Here is a 16019-nt window from a genome sequence, read left to right as displayed (position 1 = left end):
CGCCTACAAACTAAGTGATGTACTGTAATTTATTTTTTTATACTAGTAATGGCAACTTATAGTGGGACTGCATTATTGCGGCAGACAATCTGACGTTCTCTGACACTTAGTGGGAACCAGTGACACTAATAACTTTGATCAGTGCTAAAAATATGCACGCTCATTGTATATTGACGCTGGCTGGGAAGGGGTTAAACATCTAGGGCGATCAAAAGGTTAAGTACCGGTTCACACATGCAATGTCTTGCGAATTTTATGGCTGAATTCGCATTGCATTTGGGCCTAAGTCGCACAGGACCCTGTTTTTTTTTGGTCCGCACCAGAATTGGACCGCGTGGGTGTTCACACCTATGCGATCCGATTCATGTCAGAATTGACAGTTCTCACTGCAATATGCGAACTGATCTGGGGATGTCGTTCACTTTGCATTAACACCCCCAGCGATTCGCATATGGCAGTGTGAACTGCCTGCGAGTCGAGTGCGATGTGGATTCGCAGGGTTCCCGCATCTCATATGTGTGAACCGGCACTTATGTGTGATGTGCGATTTTGCACAGAACGGCTGCCCTGTAGTCGTAAATCTTCTATAGAGTGTTTAAGAAGTGGCCAATCCATTTGGACCACGCTGGCTCAAATTATTTTATATGAAAGCCAAAAATGGAGTTCTGGTTACAATTTTGTAGTGCGTGTAAAGGAATAAAAATGTAGAATCTGGTGGACTGGACCCTGTATGGCAGATTGAGGTTTTTTAAGCACAACTGGGGTCATGTTTGTAGAATCTACTATTGATGTCTGTGGTGAGAATTCATAAAATGTACACATACCCAGCTTCCGTATGAACAAACCGGGGTTTCCTCTACTGCTGTTTCATGTTACTTTGAAGGACTTGAGGTCTAACCAGCGTAACACAGTGGCTGATAGTGTCCTGCACTTGTAGCTGTATGTCCTAAAGAATGTCTGACTTTCCTGAAAATCCCTTTCAAGCAGATAAAGGATCCCCTGTGTCAGAATCCTACACCTGCACAGCCGCCTTCTCTCACTTGAAGGTTGCAAGGTTTTTGCTGTATTTGCCAGAATTTTTATAATTGCATATTCAAGAATTGTAGTTTAGTACGACAAAACTCATTCTATTTTTATTTTTTCTCATTCAGAACCATTCGCCATGGATAAAAACGAGCTGGTCCAGAAGGCCAAATTGGCTGAACAGGCAGAGAGGTACGATGACATGGCAGGCTGCATGAAACGAGTGACAGAAGAAGGTGCTGAACTATCCAATGAGGAGAGGAACCTTCTCTCAGTGGCCTACAAAAATGTAGTAGGCGCACGCCGGTCGTCCTGGAGAGTCGTCTCTAGTATTGAGCAAAAGACAGAAGGAAGTGATAAAAAACAGCAGATGGCTCGGGAGTACCGGGAGAAGATTGAGACTGAGCTGAGAGATATTTGTAACGATGTGCTGGTGAGAACATTTACCTGATGTACATTGCCAACTTTTTTTATTTTTGTGGAAAAATAGAAAATCTTAGATCTATGAGACCACTCCTACTCGTCCTAAATGAGCCTGATGAGTCTGAACAGGAAAAAGCTGTGTGCCCATGATGCAGTGCACCAAAAAAATTCAATTACATTTCACCTGTAGAGCAGCAGTAGCGTACTGCAGTTCAGTAATCCTTTCACCTAATTTGGGTCTGGGTTACTCCCAGCACACAGTTTTGGTAGCCTAGTAGTGTCATGTAACTTTATCAGCTCCCTCATAACATAGCAGTCTGTAAATTTTTTTTTTTTTTTTTTTTTTTTTCCTGCGCCGTTTTTTTTTATTTTTTTTAGCAAGATCACTGGTAAATCAAATTTCTCAAGAGTAGCAGTAGGGTACAGTGCCCTAGATTTGTACTGCTGGCACAGGAGTGCCTAGGCACACTCGCCAGAAAGTGCACTGCTTCCTGTATGACCATTTAAATCAGAATAAATCCTGTTACTATGTGATGCACAAGCCTCATAAAGTAAACCAAAAACTTCCTGACTGAGCCCAAATCTTCCTTTTTCCATATAACACATGCTCCTCTCCCAGACACTGCAGCCCACAGTGGGAGGTTTCACCAACTGCAACAGTGCTCCCAATCCAGAAAGCAATGGGCAGGACCAGGTGTGGCTGGCTGCTGATTGACAAGCTACAGGTATATGAATCGACAGTGCTAATAGCCACGCCCCCTGCAACATTTTAACCACTTAAAGACCAGCCGCCGAAGATATACTACGCAGGAGCAGGTCTCAGGCGCGTGCGCCATGGACACGCAACCGCTCTGCAGCTAAGCAACGCGTCCAGAGGCTGCGATGGCCGCCGGGAACCCGGCGATTGCTGCATGGACTGACAGAAGGCGATGTGCCGTTGTAAACGCGACACACCGCTCATCTGTCACTGATTGAAACAGGGCTCCTATGTTCCTGTTATCTCCGAACACAGAAGCCCTGTTTCCATCCAGTTTCCATCCACCAAGTCTGGCCCCCACACATTTAGAATCACCCCCTAGGTACGCATTTAACCCTTTGATCGCCCCTGGTGTAAACCCCGTCCCTGCCAGTGTCATTATTACAGTAACAGTGCATATTTTTAGCACTGATTACTGTAATGTCACTGGTCCCCCCCCCCCCCCCCGCCACCCCCCTAAAAGTGTCAAATGTCGCAGTCCCGCTAAAAATCGCAGATCACCGCCATTACTAGTAAAAAAATGACCTAAATCTTTCCCCTAGTTTGTAGACATGATAACTTTTGCGCAAACTAATCAAACTTATTGGGATTTTTTTTTTACCAAAAATATGTGGCAAAATACAAATTGGCCAAAAATGATGAAAAAAAAATTAATTTTGAATTTTTTTTTTTTTTGGGGAATGTTATATAGCAAAAAGTGACAAGTACTGCTTTTTTCAAAATTGTGGCTCTTTTTTTGTTTATAGCGCATAATCAAAAACCACAGCGATGATCAAATGCCACCAAAAGAAAGCCTAGTTTAATTTTATTTGGGTACAGCGTCGCACAACCGCAGTGCCGAATCGCAAAAAAATGGGCTGGTCATTAACCACTACACGACAGCCCGCCGCAAATATACTGCGACAGGCAGCCACTCCTGGACGAATCGCCGTACATGTACGGCGCTCGCTCTTGTAAGTCTAGGGGGAGCGCGCCGCTGCCGGGGTACCCCCGCTCATTAGCGGGGAAGCCAGCGTGTGTGACAGGCGGCTCCGATTGCAGCCTGACACTCTCGATCTCTCACCGCTGAGAGAGAATGGTTGCTATATTGAATTGCATGTCTCTATGGTCATCTTAGAAGCCAAGGCCCCCACAGTTAGAATCACTCCCCTAGGCTTACATTTGACCCCTTGATCACCAACAAGGTTAACCCCTTCCCTGCCAGTGTCATTATTACAGTAACAGTGCATATTTTAGCACTGATTACTGTAGTAATGTCACTGGTACCCCCAAAAGTGTCAATGTCAGTCAGCGGGTCGATCTGTCCGCCGCAATTTCGCAGTCACGCAAAAAAATCGCAGATTGCCGCCATTACTAGTGAAAAAAAAACAAATAAAAATGACAAATCTTTCCCCTAGTTAGTAGATGCAGTAACTTTTGCGCAAACCAATCAAAATACGCTTATTGCGATTATTTTATTTTTTTTTTTTTTCAAAATTGTCGCTCTTTTTTTGTTGCGCAAAAAAAAAATTGCACAGATGATTGAATACCACAAAAAGAAAGCTCTATTTGTGGGAGAAGGGCGTAAATTTAGTTTGGGTGCAGCGTCGCACGACCATCCAATTGTCTGTTAAATTAATGCAGTCCTGCATCGCAAAATGGGGCCTGGTCAGGAAAGGGGTAAAATCTTCCAGAGCTTTAGTGGTTAAGGGGACAAATCCTTCCGGTCCAGAAGTGGTTAATATCCTACTGTAATGCAAGGACATGTAGTGTACATGACAGCTCTGCTCTGAATTCATGAGTACGGTGGCATAGTTCCCACCCCATCACAGGAAGAGAGCTGTTGCCCAGAGCGGCAAAAGGTGTTTCCTTTCCCCGCCTATTTTGACAGAATTGTCGCTAAAGAGTGGAGACGACCAAAGCGTGCCCTTCGGGTCCAGAAGCAACTTACTAGGCATTACCCTAATGAGGAGTCCCTTATTAAGAAGTGGACTGTTCCACCAGTGGTGGACCCTCTGGTTTCGTACAAGACAACCATAATTCTGGTTGAAGAGTCCCCGGCCTTTAAGGATCCAGTTGACAGGGGGGGCGGAGGCTGTGACCCGCAATATGTATTCTCATGCTGGTTCGGCACTGAGGCCGGTATTCACCACTGCCCTGGTGTCGCAAACTCTGAGAACAGCTTCCCCCTGCCTTTGCTGAGCTGGCAGACCAGCTGGTCCAGGGGCCTGCAGTTTGTGATGCCTCTTTTGGATGCGGCTCTCCTAGTGGCTTGGCTCTCTTTTTGGCATGGTCCTTCGGCATGTCTTTTGGCTCAAATGCTGGTCTGCGGACCAGACTTCTAAAAAGGCCTTAACTGATCTCCCCTTTCAAGGGGGATCGCCTGTTTGGGGCTACCCTGGATAACATTATTAAAGGTCTAACAGGGGGAAAGAGTACTTTTCTTCCGCAGGCTACTAAAGGCAAGGAAGTTCGTCGTAGACGTGGGAACTCCTCAGCTCATACATTTTTATTTATTTTTTTCGACGCTCAGGGTTCGACTGACGAGGGCTCGAAGCCTTTCAGGGCTTCCTCTGGAGGATCCAAATAAACCTGGTCTGGCAAGCGGAGAGCGGGCTTCTCCAGACCCGCGGACAAGGCTTCTTCAGCATAAAGGTGCACCCTCACCCGTATCAGGGGTGTGTTGGCATCCCTGTTTGTTTTACAGACCCGTGAACTTCACTGGTACAAGACAAGTGGGTCCACAAAGTCATTCGGACCGGCTACAAGATCGAGTTTCACTGTTGTCCCCCGGCAAGGTTCTTTCCTTCCATCTTGCGACTGTCCCTGGGGCAGTACAAGACCTGTTGCTTCAAAGCGTGATTGTCCCGTTTCCGACTTCGGAACATTTTCAGGGTTTTTACTCAAACCTGTTTACAGTTCCCAGGAAGGAAGGTAAGGTGCGTCCAATCCTGGACCTCAAGGAGTTTAACTGCTTTGTGTTGGTGCAGAAGTTCAGGATTGAGTCCATTCACACAGTGGTGGCATCCCTGCACCAAGGGGATTTTCTTGCCCCTATCGACATCAAGGATGCTTACCTTCACATTCCAATATGTGCCGGTCACAAAGAGCTTCCTCTGCTTTGCTGTGGGAGAGGAACATTATCAGTTTGGCGTTACCCTTGGTCTCGCCTCTGCTCCTTAGGTCTTCACAAAAGTGTTAGCCCCTGTGCTAGCATTGTTACGCCAACGGAGGGTCGCAGTACTGAGCTACTTGGATAACCACCTTCTGCGCGTGGAGTCCCCTACTTCTCTGGTGGAAAATCTGGAAATCGCCATACGAGCTCTGAGGAGTTCGGCTGGATTCTGAATTTTCAGAACTCTGCTCTGGTTTCGTCCACAAGCTGGACTATCTGGGTCTGACTCTGGACTCGGCCTTAGCCAGAGTACTCCTTCCTCTGGACAAACTCCCAGAGATTGCAGGCTGCAATTCGTTTCCTGCTTTCCAGCAGATGGTCATCCCTCCGGACTTGCATGAAGGTGCTGGGCCTGATGGTGTCTACCTCAAGGCGGTTCTGTTTGCACAGTTCCATACGAGGTCCCTGCAAAGGATTATTCTGGTCAAATGGGACAAGACTCTGCAGTCTCTCTGCACAGGGCATCTGGAAATTGGGAAGAGTCCAGACTACCAATTAATGTCTTGAAACTCTGATCGATCGGACTGTGCCTGGACCATTGGATGGATAGCCTTCACGGATGTCCAATGTACATTCAGTCAGACAATGCCACGGCCGTGGCTTATGTCATTCACCAAGGGGGCACAAGAGGTGTCCTGGGCGGCTCTAGAGGTAGCCAGCATTCTAAGGTTTTCCACCGTATACCTTCCTGGGGTGGATCAAGGCAGAAGGGATTCCTTTCATCTTGGTGGGTCCGCACTTGACTTGCCGGGTTTAGTATGCCAATCTGGTGTGGCTGGTCGCCAATGTTCCTTGAAAGCTTCCTCTCAGGGAGGATCTGCTGTCCATGGACCAATCTTCTATCCTGCTTTAGTCACTGGCTTTGACGGCTTGCTTGTTGAACGCCAGGTGCTTCCAACGCTGTTAAAAGCTAGGAAATCTACTTCTGGGAAGATCTTCATACGTGGAAGACGTACATTGCGTGATGCAAGTCTCTTGAAGTTCATACTCCTTCTCGTGGCTCGGATCTTGATCTGCCTTCATCGGGGGGTTGAACAGAAATTTGCCTTGAGTACCATCGAGGACAATGTGTCTGTCTGCTTTGGCAGTCTTCTTCCAATGACCCTTGGCCACACACTCCCTAGTGTGTACCTTTTTTTTCAGGGTGCCCCAACATTTGGTTCCTCCAGTGCAGTCTTCGTTGCCGCATTGGGACCTCAATTGTGCTTTTCGGTACTCCAGAAGCCTCCCTTTGAGAATCTTCGGGAGATTCCTTTGCTTACGCTGTCTCAGAAGGTGGCTTTTTTTTGGTGGCAATCACTTCAGCTTCTTAAGGGTGTTGGAACTGGCGGCGTTATGCTGTCCACCTTGCTTGGTAATTCACAGGGATAAGGTGGTTCTTCGCCCCTGTCTGTTCCAAAGGTTGTCTCTGATTTTCGTTTTATCAAAGACATTGTGTTGCCTTCCTGGTGTCCAAGGCCTAAACAATTGCCTTGCATGCCTTGGATGTTGTTCGGGCAATTAGGGTGTACCTGGCAGCTAAGGAGTCTTTTTTTACAAAATTGGGCTCACTATTTGTGCTCACGGATGGGCCTCGGAAAGGGTTGTCTGCTTCCTCTGCGACCATCTTCAGATTGATCAGACAAACAGGGGTTCAGGCCTATATTATCAGGGAGCAGGTTCCTCTTTCCCATCAAGGCGCACTCTACTCAGGCACTTGATGCCTCCTAGGCCTTCCGTCATCAGGCGTCAGTGACACAGGTATGCAAGGTGGCCACCTGGTCGTCAGTGCACACTTTCACAAAGTTCTGACCCGCTCCCTGATTGGCCAGGAGGAGGATCTCTGTGACAATAGCGAATTTTCATTCGCTATTGTCTCACAATGGGCGGGCTTGGGCGCAGATTGGTCCCCCCCCCCCCCCCTTCCCCAGCCGCCACAGTAAAATAGTTTAAAGTACCTCGGGCGGCCCGGTACCGGTCCGCGGCCTGGGGGTTGGGAAACATTGGTTTAGAGGACTTAATCCTCTGAGGGTGTATTGTTTTTTTTTTTTTTTTTTCATTTGGGTTCCAGTTGTTTTGGTTGAGCTCCTGTTGGGTACTGTGTAGCCTGGGGAATTTTTTTTTTTTTTTTTTCTGTTCCCACCCCTCATGTTTAACACTGCTTTGGGATGTCCCAATGGTTATGAAGATCAGGAGCTGTGTCCATCAATGAACGAAAGAGAAAACTGGATTTTTGATTTGCATAATTATATCCATTTCTCTGATGTTTAGCAAAAAAAAAAAATGGGCCCGTTAAGGCCATTGGGCAGAAGCGACATCTGACGTCGCTTCGGTCCTCCAAGGCTTTAGAGTCGAGTGTGGGCCATCTTGGCCTCACTCAACTTCCTGCACAACGCCTAAGAGGACCGGATCATTTCCCCACTACTGACGACTCCGGGATGCGGCAGGAGGGGCACTCCCCTGCTGCCTATAAAAGTCGTCCTGCGGCGTGTCAGCTGCTGGGACCACTTTTATGCGAAAGAGGACCACCGGCTGAGTAAGCAAATACTTGGGTTTGCCATAACACCAGCATTTAATGTCAAAGTACCGACGTAAAACTGCGGCGGACGGTCCGGAAGTGGTTAAGGAGATATAGGTGTGTTTTGTGTGAAATGCACACACTTTAAAATACCAAATGTTATACTTTTCTGCTCTGTGCAATAGTTTTTGCATGGAGCAGCCCCAATACTCCTCTTTGGGGCTGCTGGCTCCTCCCTCCAAAGTGACCCTATAGCAAGCCGCTTGCTGTGGGGGCACTTATGCGTGCTCGCTACCTCCTCACTGGCTGTAAATTACAGCAGCAGGAGCCAATAGATTCCGGTACTGACTCTGAGCCAGTGAGGTGGAAGAGAGCCGAGAGGACATCTGCTCCCATGTACATTGCTGTATTAAGATTGGGCACAGGTAAATATTAGAGGGGGTCGGAGAGAGTTGCATGCAGACAATTTTTTACCCTAATGCAGAGAATGCATTAAAGTGTTACTAAACACACAACAGTAAAATCAGCCTGTAAATGCAGTAAAGCTTGCTTGTTGTACTCTGTGGAACCTAAGGGGTTAATCCTCTGCATTGTGTAAAAAGACTGTTTGATCCTGTCTTCTCTGATCCTCCCCTTCTTCCACAGTCCCCAAATCTCCTCATAACATCAAGCGTTTGGAGTAACTCTGTACATGCTCAGTTTGGTGTGTATTGCTAGAATTTTTTTTTTTTTTTTTTTCTTCTTCTTCTTGGGAAGGGTGCATAGGATCAGCACAGGGCCAATCAGCACTGTCCAGACAGATGGTCAGGGGTCCTGCAGCCTCATAGGACAATTGGAGGAGAACCTCCTACAAGCTTTAACCAGACACTGATAGAAGTCACAAGACTGCTATATACTGCTGATGAGAAGGTGTTTAGCATTTCCATGTTCTGTCTACTGTGGGAGACCAGATATAGTGAATGCAGGCTCCTGGGTTTAGTCATACTTTGAGGTTAAAAAAAAAAAAGAAAAAACCTTCTTGCGTTAGAGCCACTTTAAGTATTTGGCAGAATCCACAGCCTGTGTGTATAAACCCCTTAAATAAGAGGTAGAATCTGGTGTCTGTAGGTTTCAAAACATTATTGCTGTTACTGCTGTGTTATGGAAGTCTGGGTAAATCATATTTACTTTGTGTTTTAAGCTGAATCAATTTATAGATTATCTGTATTGTCAGGTTTCTTGCCGCTGTGTCTAAAGCTGCTAGGTTTGCAAATTAGGGTTTTTAGGACTTGTTCACATAAGGTGACATGTGGAAATGGGTGCAAAGTTGCCCCTTTTTTTTTCCTGCACTGCACAAAAACTGTGCTACCTTTTTAGCATTCACTCTTAATGGCACCCGCACAAACCCAGCAAGCGCATGTACCTGCCAAAATGCATGGTAATGAAGTAATGGCATTTTGGTACAAGACCATTTTAAACATGCCCGCACCTTTTTTTCCTATTTCTCTTAGGACAGCCTATTGAAGTAAATGGAGAGTCCTAAATACGACACATGGGACCACGCAAAAAAAAAAAGCACACTCCTCGGGTGCACCTACTGGTGTGAATGGATGCTTTCAGTCAGTTGTTGGAGGGCTAGGATGTACTGATAAGGTGTAGCTGCCATAGGTTCATTTTTCTGCATGACTGCTTTTTCGCAGAGCAAGGATATTTTTCCGAATTTAGGTTAGGTTCAGTTTTTGTGCTTTTTGCTTTCGCTTTTTTTTTTTTTTCCCCACGTTTTTCAATGTGCACAGATATGCATTTTTGATACGTCTTCATGTGCTGCAGCACACAAATGTGAACAGGCTTTATCGAAAACCTTTCCTTCGACGTGCATTATGTGTGAATCGGTCCTTGGGGTAGGGTTATGGTTCTAGAGGGTAGTAAGTGTGTCTGTTGCTGAGCTGGGATGGTGTGCCAGTCTCCACAACCGTGTGAATAATCTGATGATCCAGATAATGACATTATCCACACTTGAAGTTATTCACAGGCCAGCCACCCAGGGCAGATCTCTCGGTGAGAGTGACTGGTAGCGACAGACATGCTGGTGCTCAGTTGGATCGCTGTACCACAAAGATGTCCCCTTTCTTGTGTCTGTGGCTCTACCACTAACACATAACGTTACACAAGTAGTGAAGGTGCTGACCCTTTAGATAGGGGTTTATTTACTAAAACTGGAGAGTGCAAAATCTTGTGCAGTTCTACATGGCAGTCACTCGTTTTCTAACTTCACCTTGTTCAGTTAAGTTTTGACAAAAAAATGGAAGCGGATTGGTTTCCATGCAGAGCTGCACCAGATTTTGAAAACTCCAGTTTTAGTAACATAACCCCTTTGTGTGTTTTTTCTGGATGTTAACTCCTTCATGGCCTGACTCGGGGCTCAACAAACCTCAGGCTTCCATGGTGACCAGAAACCGCATCCTGGCGCCTGGGTTGCCACCAGCCCACTCTCTGCAACTCCTGCGCCTCCTGAAGTCTCCGTGTTTTCCTCACCGGCATGCAGTAGTCTGATCGGCTGTGAGTGACATGGGAGGGAAGGGGCGGGCCTCAGGCAGCTGCTGTCTCCCCCCCCCCCCCCCCCCCAGAGCCCACCTACATGGTGCTGGGGGGGGGGCATATCTTGGTGGAAGGGGACCCAGTAGCCTCCACCTAACAGAGTAGGCAAACTGTGAGTACTCTTGGTGGGAGGTTTTCTGGTAGAGTATGGTGCAGGGGAGCTGCCTGGTCTGTGTTTTTTTTTCCTGTGTCCATGCTATGACATGCTGAGTCGTCACTCCTTAGAACTTGGGACTGCGACATTGCGGCGGACAGATCGGACCCCTGACTGACACTTTTGGGGTTACCAGTGACATTACTACAGTAATCGGTGCTATACATATGCACTGTTTCTGTAAAAATGACACTGGCAGTGAAGGGGTTGCCTTTTTTAGAGAGGGAGGGGTTAAGTGTGTCCCTAGGGGCGTATTTCTAACTGTGATTGGTTGTGGCTTGAGGTGTAAGAACAGTGATCAACGGTCCTACATAGCAGAACCGTATGATCACTATTCTTACACAGGGGAGAATGACAGGCGGCTTTGTTTACATTAGCCCCCTGCCTTTCTCCCGCTGTAACCGACTATCATGAGTGCCCGGTGGACATCGGTCCGCCAGACACAATTGCGCGCTCGCTCTCCAGAGCCTCACAGGCTAGCGACGTAGCCCTACGTCGCTTTGCCTGTGAGGGGCTGACCGCCGCCGTAAATAGTCGTGCGGCGATCGGCAAGTGGTTAAAGTGTCGCTAAGGCAGGGCTTGACAAGCTGCCGCCAGCCCATCCACCACTGCCAGTGGAACCAGACACCAGCAACTCCTCGGGCAGCCATCCACTCCGCTCCGACCACCTTTCTTCCCTTGTGTGGGGAAGCGATGATTGGGCAGCCTCTCTCCTCTGCATCATCCGGAGCTTCCCACTCCCTCTTGGCGCTCCCCTAATCAGGAGGGGACCCGGGGACAGCGGCTTCTGCAATTGGCTGGTCGGGAAGATAACGAGGATGGCGTGCGGAGGAGCCGACAGTGAGCCCAGGCTCTATCAGATGGCTGAGAGTGACCTGGCCGGGCCCTGCTGGGAGGGGGTAGCCCGAGATGGGCCCAGGAGCTGGCAGAACTCTACTCTCCAGGTGAGAGGAGACACCCTAGGGGCCCCACCCACAGTGTAAAAGGAGTGGGGATACTGTGTGAGAGGAATGTATGGGGGGGGCACTGTGTGAGAGGAGTGTATGGGGGAAGGGGGGGGGGACACTGTGTGAGAGGTGTGTGAGTCTTGCCACATTGTCCCAGCAATAGGTGTTCTCTGCCTGATGTATCCTGCAATTGGAGAACAGGCAGCTTAGAGACCCACCCATTACATCAGAGTCCCTTTGTTAGCACCTCCCTTAGAGATTACCCCCCCCCCCCCAAAATTAGATAAGTCCCTTTTTGTTAGCACCCCCTTACCCCTTAGAGACTCCCCCCCCCCCCCCCCCAATTGGATCAGAGTCCCTTTTAACACCCCTGTTAAAGATCAGAGTCCCTCTATGCTAGCACCCCCCTTAGAGACCCCCCCCTTAGATTAGTCTCTTCATATTAGAACCCCCCCCCCCCCAATTATATCAGAGCCCCCCTTTTATCAGTGACCCCCCCCCCCCTTAGAGATCAACGGTTGACCTTCTTCTGTCGCCAAAAACCAAGCCCTGCCAGTCAAAAAAAGAAACGGCTACTACTCTTGGCTATCCAAGATTCAAAGATGCAAATTTATCAACCCCTGCACTAAGGCTTCATTTAAATGTGCAGTTGGGTGGTAGAGATGTGCAGTAGAGACATGTTTTTGCCACCCTTAAAATGCAATGGGCAGCAGATGAGGGTGTTTTACATGCCGCAGTTACGATGTATTCGCACATTAGGAGTTTCCCCCATAACAGGTTTTTAGTGTCATCATTTCTGGCCAGCCTATAACCCTGACGTAAGCGTTGCATTGGAATTATTGACTGGTTGCTCTGCTGTAAGTTAGGGTTCCCTGGGGTGCTGACAACCCACGCTACGCTAAAAAAAGAAAAAAAAATCGGGCTCCTAGATTTAAAACAAATTTGTCAAGCCCTGGCCTGACTGTTGTGGTAGTAGATTGATTTAGTTATCAGATGTCCGTTTTAAAGCGTTGGTCACAGACGGCTCTTCTAAGGATTCACCTTCATCACTGAGTAGTCATAGTTGAAGCCTCATTTACAACATTGCAGTCTTAACTTCAGATGGCCATTTATTAACAAGACCAGGTTGTATCGCCCTGTAAAAGTTGAATGGGGGTAGACTAGAAACCAGCGGGTTGTATATGAGTGGAACTGCCCACACCAGTCATTACTGCAGACTTAACGAGTGGAAGTTGCCACTCAAGTAAAAGTAAAATGCGGAACCCCTTCAAGCAGAATTACTGTGGTAGGGACATCTAGCATTTGCCATGAGGTGCAGGTTTGCACTGCATGCTTGTACATTATGATGTACCTACCTCTGGGTGTGATCTATTCCAGTCGTCGTAAAGTCTGAACTCTCCCATATTCTTGCCATCCTTGCCCGTGCTATATTGTTTCCCTCTTTCTCGGGTCTTGCTTTGCCCATTGGGCAGGCATTGATGTAACTCCTGCACATGCACACCTCAGTTACAGTATCTCAATACTCTGCTGCATAATTGGCAGATTGAAGATCTATTTCTAGCAGATTCGTCTTTTTTTTTTGGCAAGACTTTTACCTAAGACCCTTCCTGCTGGCAGTGTTAAGGGGTTTTGTCACCTTTCACTTCTGTAGGTGAACAAACACCTGATTGAATTTAGTTTTGACCGATTGTGCTGGTTGTTAGGTGTAGCCATAGAATTCTGCAGAAATTGTAAGGTACATACTGTTCACTTACCCTAATCCATGTGAACACACTTTTCAGGATACACATTGAGGTTTGCTCTACCTTCCATGTTTGTTTTGTTCAAAAAAATATGTAAATTGGAAACACAAATGTAATATAGTGTAGCTTGGAGTCCTTGGATGTGGTGGCTGTATGAAGGTGATATAGATAGATAGAATTTTTTTTTTTTTGGTGATCCTGCCAGTAACACTCTGTCCTCGGGTGACAATGCTCAGTTGCATACTATATCTGTGGAGAAGCTTGATATAAGAATGCACAGAATAGCACTGGATTTTCATTAGGATCAAGTTATCTTTTTACACATCAAACAATGATAACCACGCTTTTAATGGTATATTAACCAGAGAAAAAGAAAGCAAATAAAAGGTGTTCATTGCTGGGTTTACATAAGCTATAAGGTAGACAATTAATTAATCCCCAAACCTCCCCTGGCGGTATGATTCTTTTGGATTTTAGGTGCTGAAAGCGGTACCGTTATTTTGCATGTAATTCTTGTGAATGAGCAGCCCAAACCAACTGTATACATTTATTTTTATATATATATATATATATATATATATATACACACACTAGGGCTAAATGATTAATTTCTGTCGACCAACCTAACGATTTATTTTTATTTTATTTTTTTTGCTTAATATTTTTTTGATTAGCTAATTAATCCTGTAATTAATACAGACCCCTCAGTAAGCCCTCCCACCTAGTACAGACCACTTGGTAAGCCCCCCTCCCAGTGTAGACCCCTCAGGCTCACCTGCGATCACATGATGCTGCTGGAGTGGGAAGGATCATCGGCGTTGGCGGCAGTCTGCAGCCACAGAGAATCCGCTCAGTTGATGCGCAGCCGCCCCGGGATGTCATGCCGCTCACAGCGGCTGACGTAGAAGAGCCGGACACTCTGTACTGGAGCGCAGCGGGGGCCGGTGCAGTGCAGCCTGCAGCGGCCCCAATCAATGCAGCGGCCCGGCCGGCAATGCGAGCAGGGGGCGTGTGACGTGACGCGTTGACGCCTTTCACGCACGTCAACGAATTTTCGTAGTCGACGAGTCGTGGCGGCTCTAATATATATGTATGTGTGTGTATAAAAAGTACAGTAAAACTGCAGGAAGAGGCACTGGGGGGCAATCTAATGTGATTTTTTTTTTTTTTTTTTTTTTTTTAAATGGTACCGCTAATAGTGAGCAGACAACGGATCTGCACTGTATGAATCATGGAAATGCTGGATTAAAATCATGAGGGAGTGAGTGATGTTTTTTAAAGCAATCTAGTGAGCTGGCCAGAACCACCTCTGAAGGGAGTCTATTCCACATTTTCACAGCTCTTAGGGTGAAGAAACCTTTCCGTATTTGGGAGACGAAATCTGTTTTCCTCTAGGTGTAAAGAGTGCCCCCTTGTCCTCTGTGTTGACCTTAAAGTGAATAACTCAACACCAAGTTCACTATATGAACCCCTTATGTATTTATATATGTTGATCATATCCCCCCTTAATCTCCTCTTCTGAAGAGAGAATAAATTCAGTTCCTCTAATCTTTTCTTTGAGAGACCGACAACCTTTTCAGGAAGGGAAAAAGACAGCTTAGCATATTCCACAAAATATATGTATTAGGGCTGCACGATATTGGAAAAAAAGTACATTGCGATATTTTTTTTTTCCCAACAATATATATTGCGATATTGAGAGAGCCATCAATACAGGCAACACCAGGCTAAATACAGGGTTAAAACACACATATACTATACAATAAAATGCAGTATTGTGATGATTAAGGCCTTGTGAACTGATAACTTCCTATGCTCTCTTCCTCTGGGGGGACAGTTATCATTCAGCATTGTTCCCAGCTATCTCTATTGACTAACCCCCCCCCCCCCATGTTACAGAGAGGGGGAGGTGTTATATAGTCCTAACATACTTCCTTCCTAGTGTGACAACGCTGCTCCTCCTAGATACAGTACCGTTGTCACCCTAGGAATAGAAGTATGTTCCTAGCAGGATCAGCAGGTGAAAATAAAGAAGAAAAATAAGTTGTAAGAAAACAATTGTAGCCCCCCCCCCCCCACCCACCTCTACAGACCGGTGAGCTGCAATAGGTTTCATTTCTGCACTTGAAGGGCTAGTTCAACTTTACAGAGCGAACACTGCACACAATCTCCACCCTCCCAATTCTCAAATAATTCCGATTTCCGATTCTAAATGGTAAACTGTGCGATTGTACGGCTAGAAGGTAAATCAGAATGACACGGTAAGACGGAAGAAATTGGAAGAGACAGACGGGGAGCCGGAGACAAATAGAAGACATAATAGACTGGCACAGCGGAGAGGAGAACTTGAACCATCAGAAATCAGTGCCTGCCATTGGACAGGAAGATCTATAAGCAGAGAAATCGGGACTCACAGTTGTGGTAGAAGAATACAGCCTGACAACATGCGGGACGGATGTCGGCATTAAGTTCGTCCTGCAACTCTCCTGACCGAGCGGTGAGTAGCGGCACAGCGAACCAATCACATCGTGAGTAGCGGCACAGCGAACCAATCACATCGTGAGTAGCGGCACAGCGAACCAATCACATCGTGAGTAGCGGCACAGCGAACCAATCAGGTGTGCAGGCACGCGTGATTGGTTCCCTGTGCCGCTGCTCACGGCGTGCTGCTCAGTCAGGGGAAGCTGCAGGATGGACTTAACATGCAGGACGGTCGGGCTGTATTCTTCTACCTTCCTTCACTGT

At 46.9% G+C, this 16019-nt stretch overlaps 1 protein-coding gene across 1 annotated transcript in view; it reads left to right on the top strand.

Moving 5' to 3' along the window:
- Positions 1–16019, top strand: part of YWHAZ (tyrosine 3-monooxygenase/tryptophan 5-monooxygenase activation protein zeta) — a 63042-nt gene that overhangs the window by 25407 nt on the left and 21616 nt on the right. Inside the window, exon 2 of the mRNA XM_082259566.1 lies at positions 1152–1456. Within this exon, the coding sequence (XP_082115692.1) occupies positions 1163–1456 (294 nt within the window). The 5' untranslated portion in view covers positions 1152–1162. The remainder of the gene's footprint in view (positions 1–1151; positions 1457–16019) is intronic.

This window comes from Pelophylax lessonae (genome assembly GCF_965119305.1).
Source record: "Pelophylax lessonae genome assembly, chromosome: 5".
Classification (NCBI taxonomy): domain Eukaryota; kingdom Metazoa; phylum Chordata; class Amphibia; order Anura; family Ranidae; genus Pelophylax; species Pelophylax lessonae.
The sequence above is the reverse complement of the archived record's forward strand: the minus strand, read 5'-3'. Positions and strand labels throughout refer to the sequence as shown.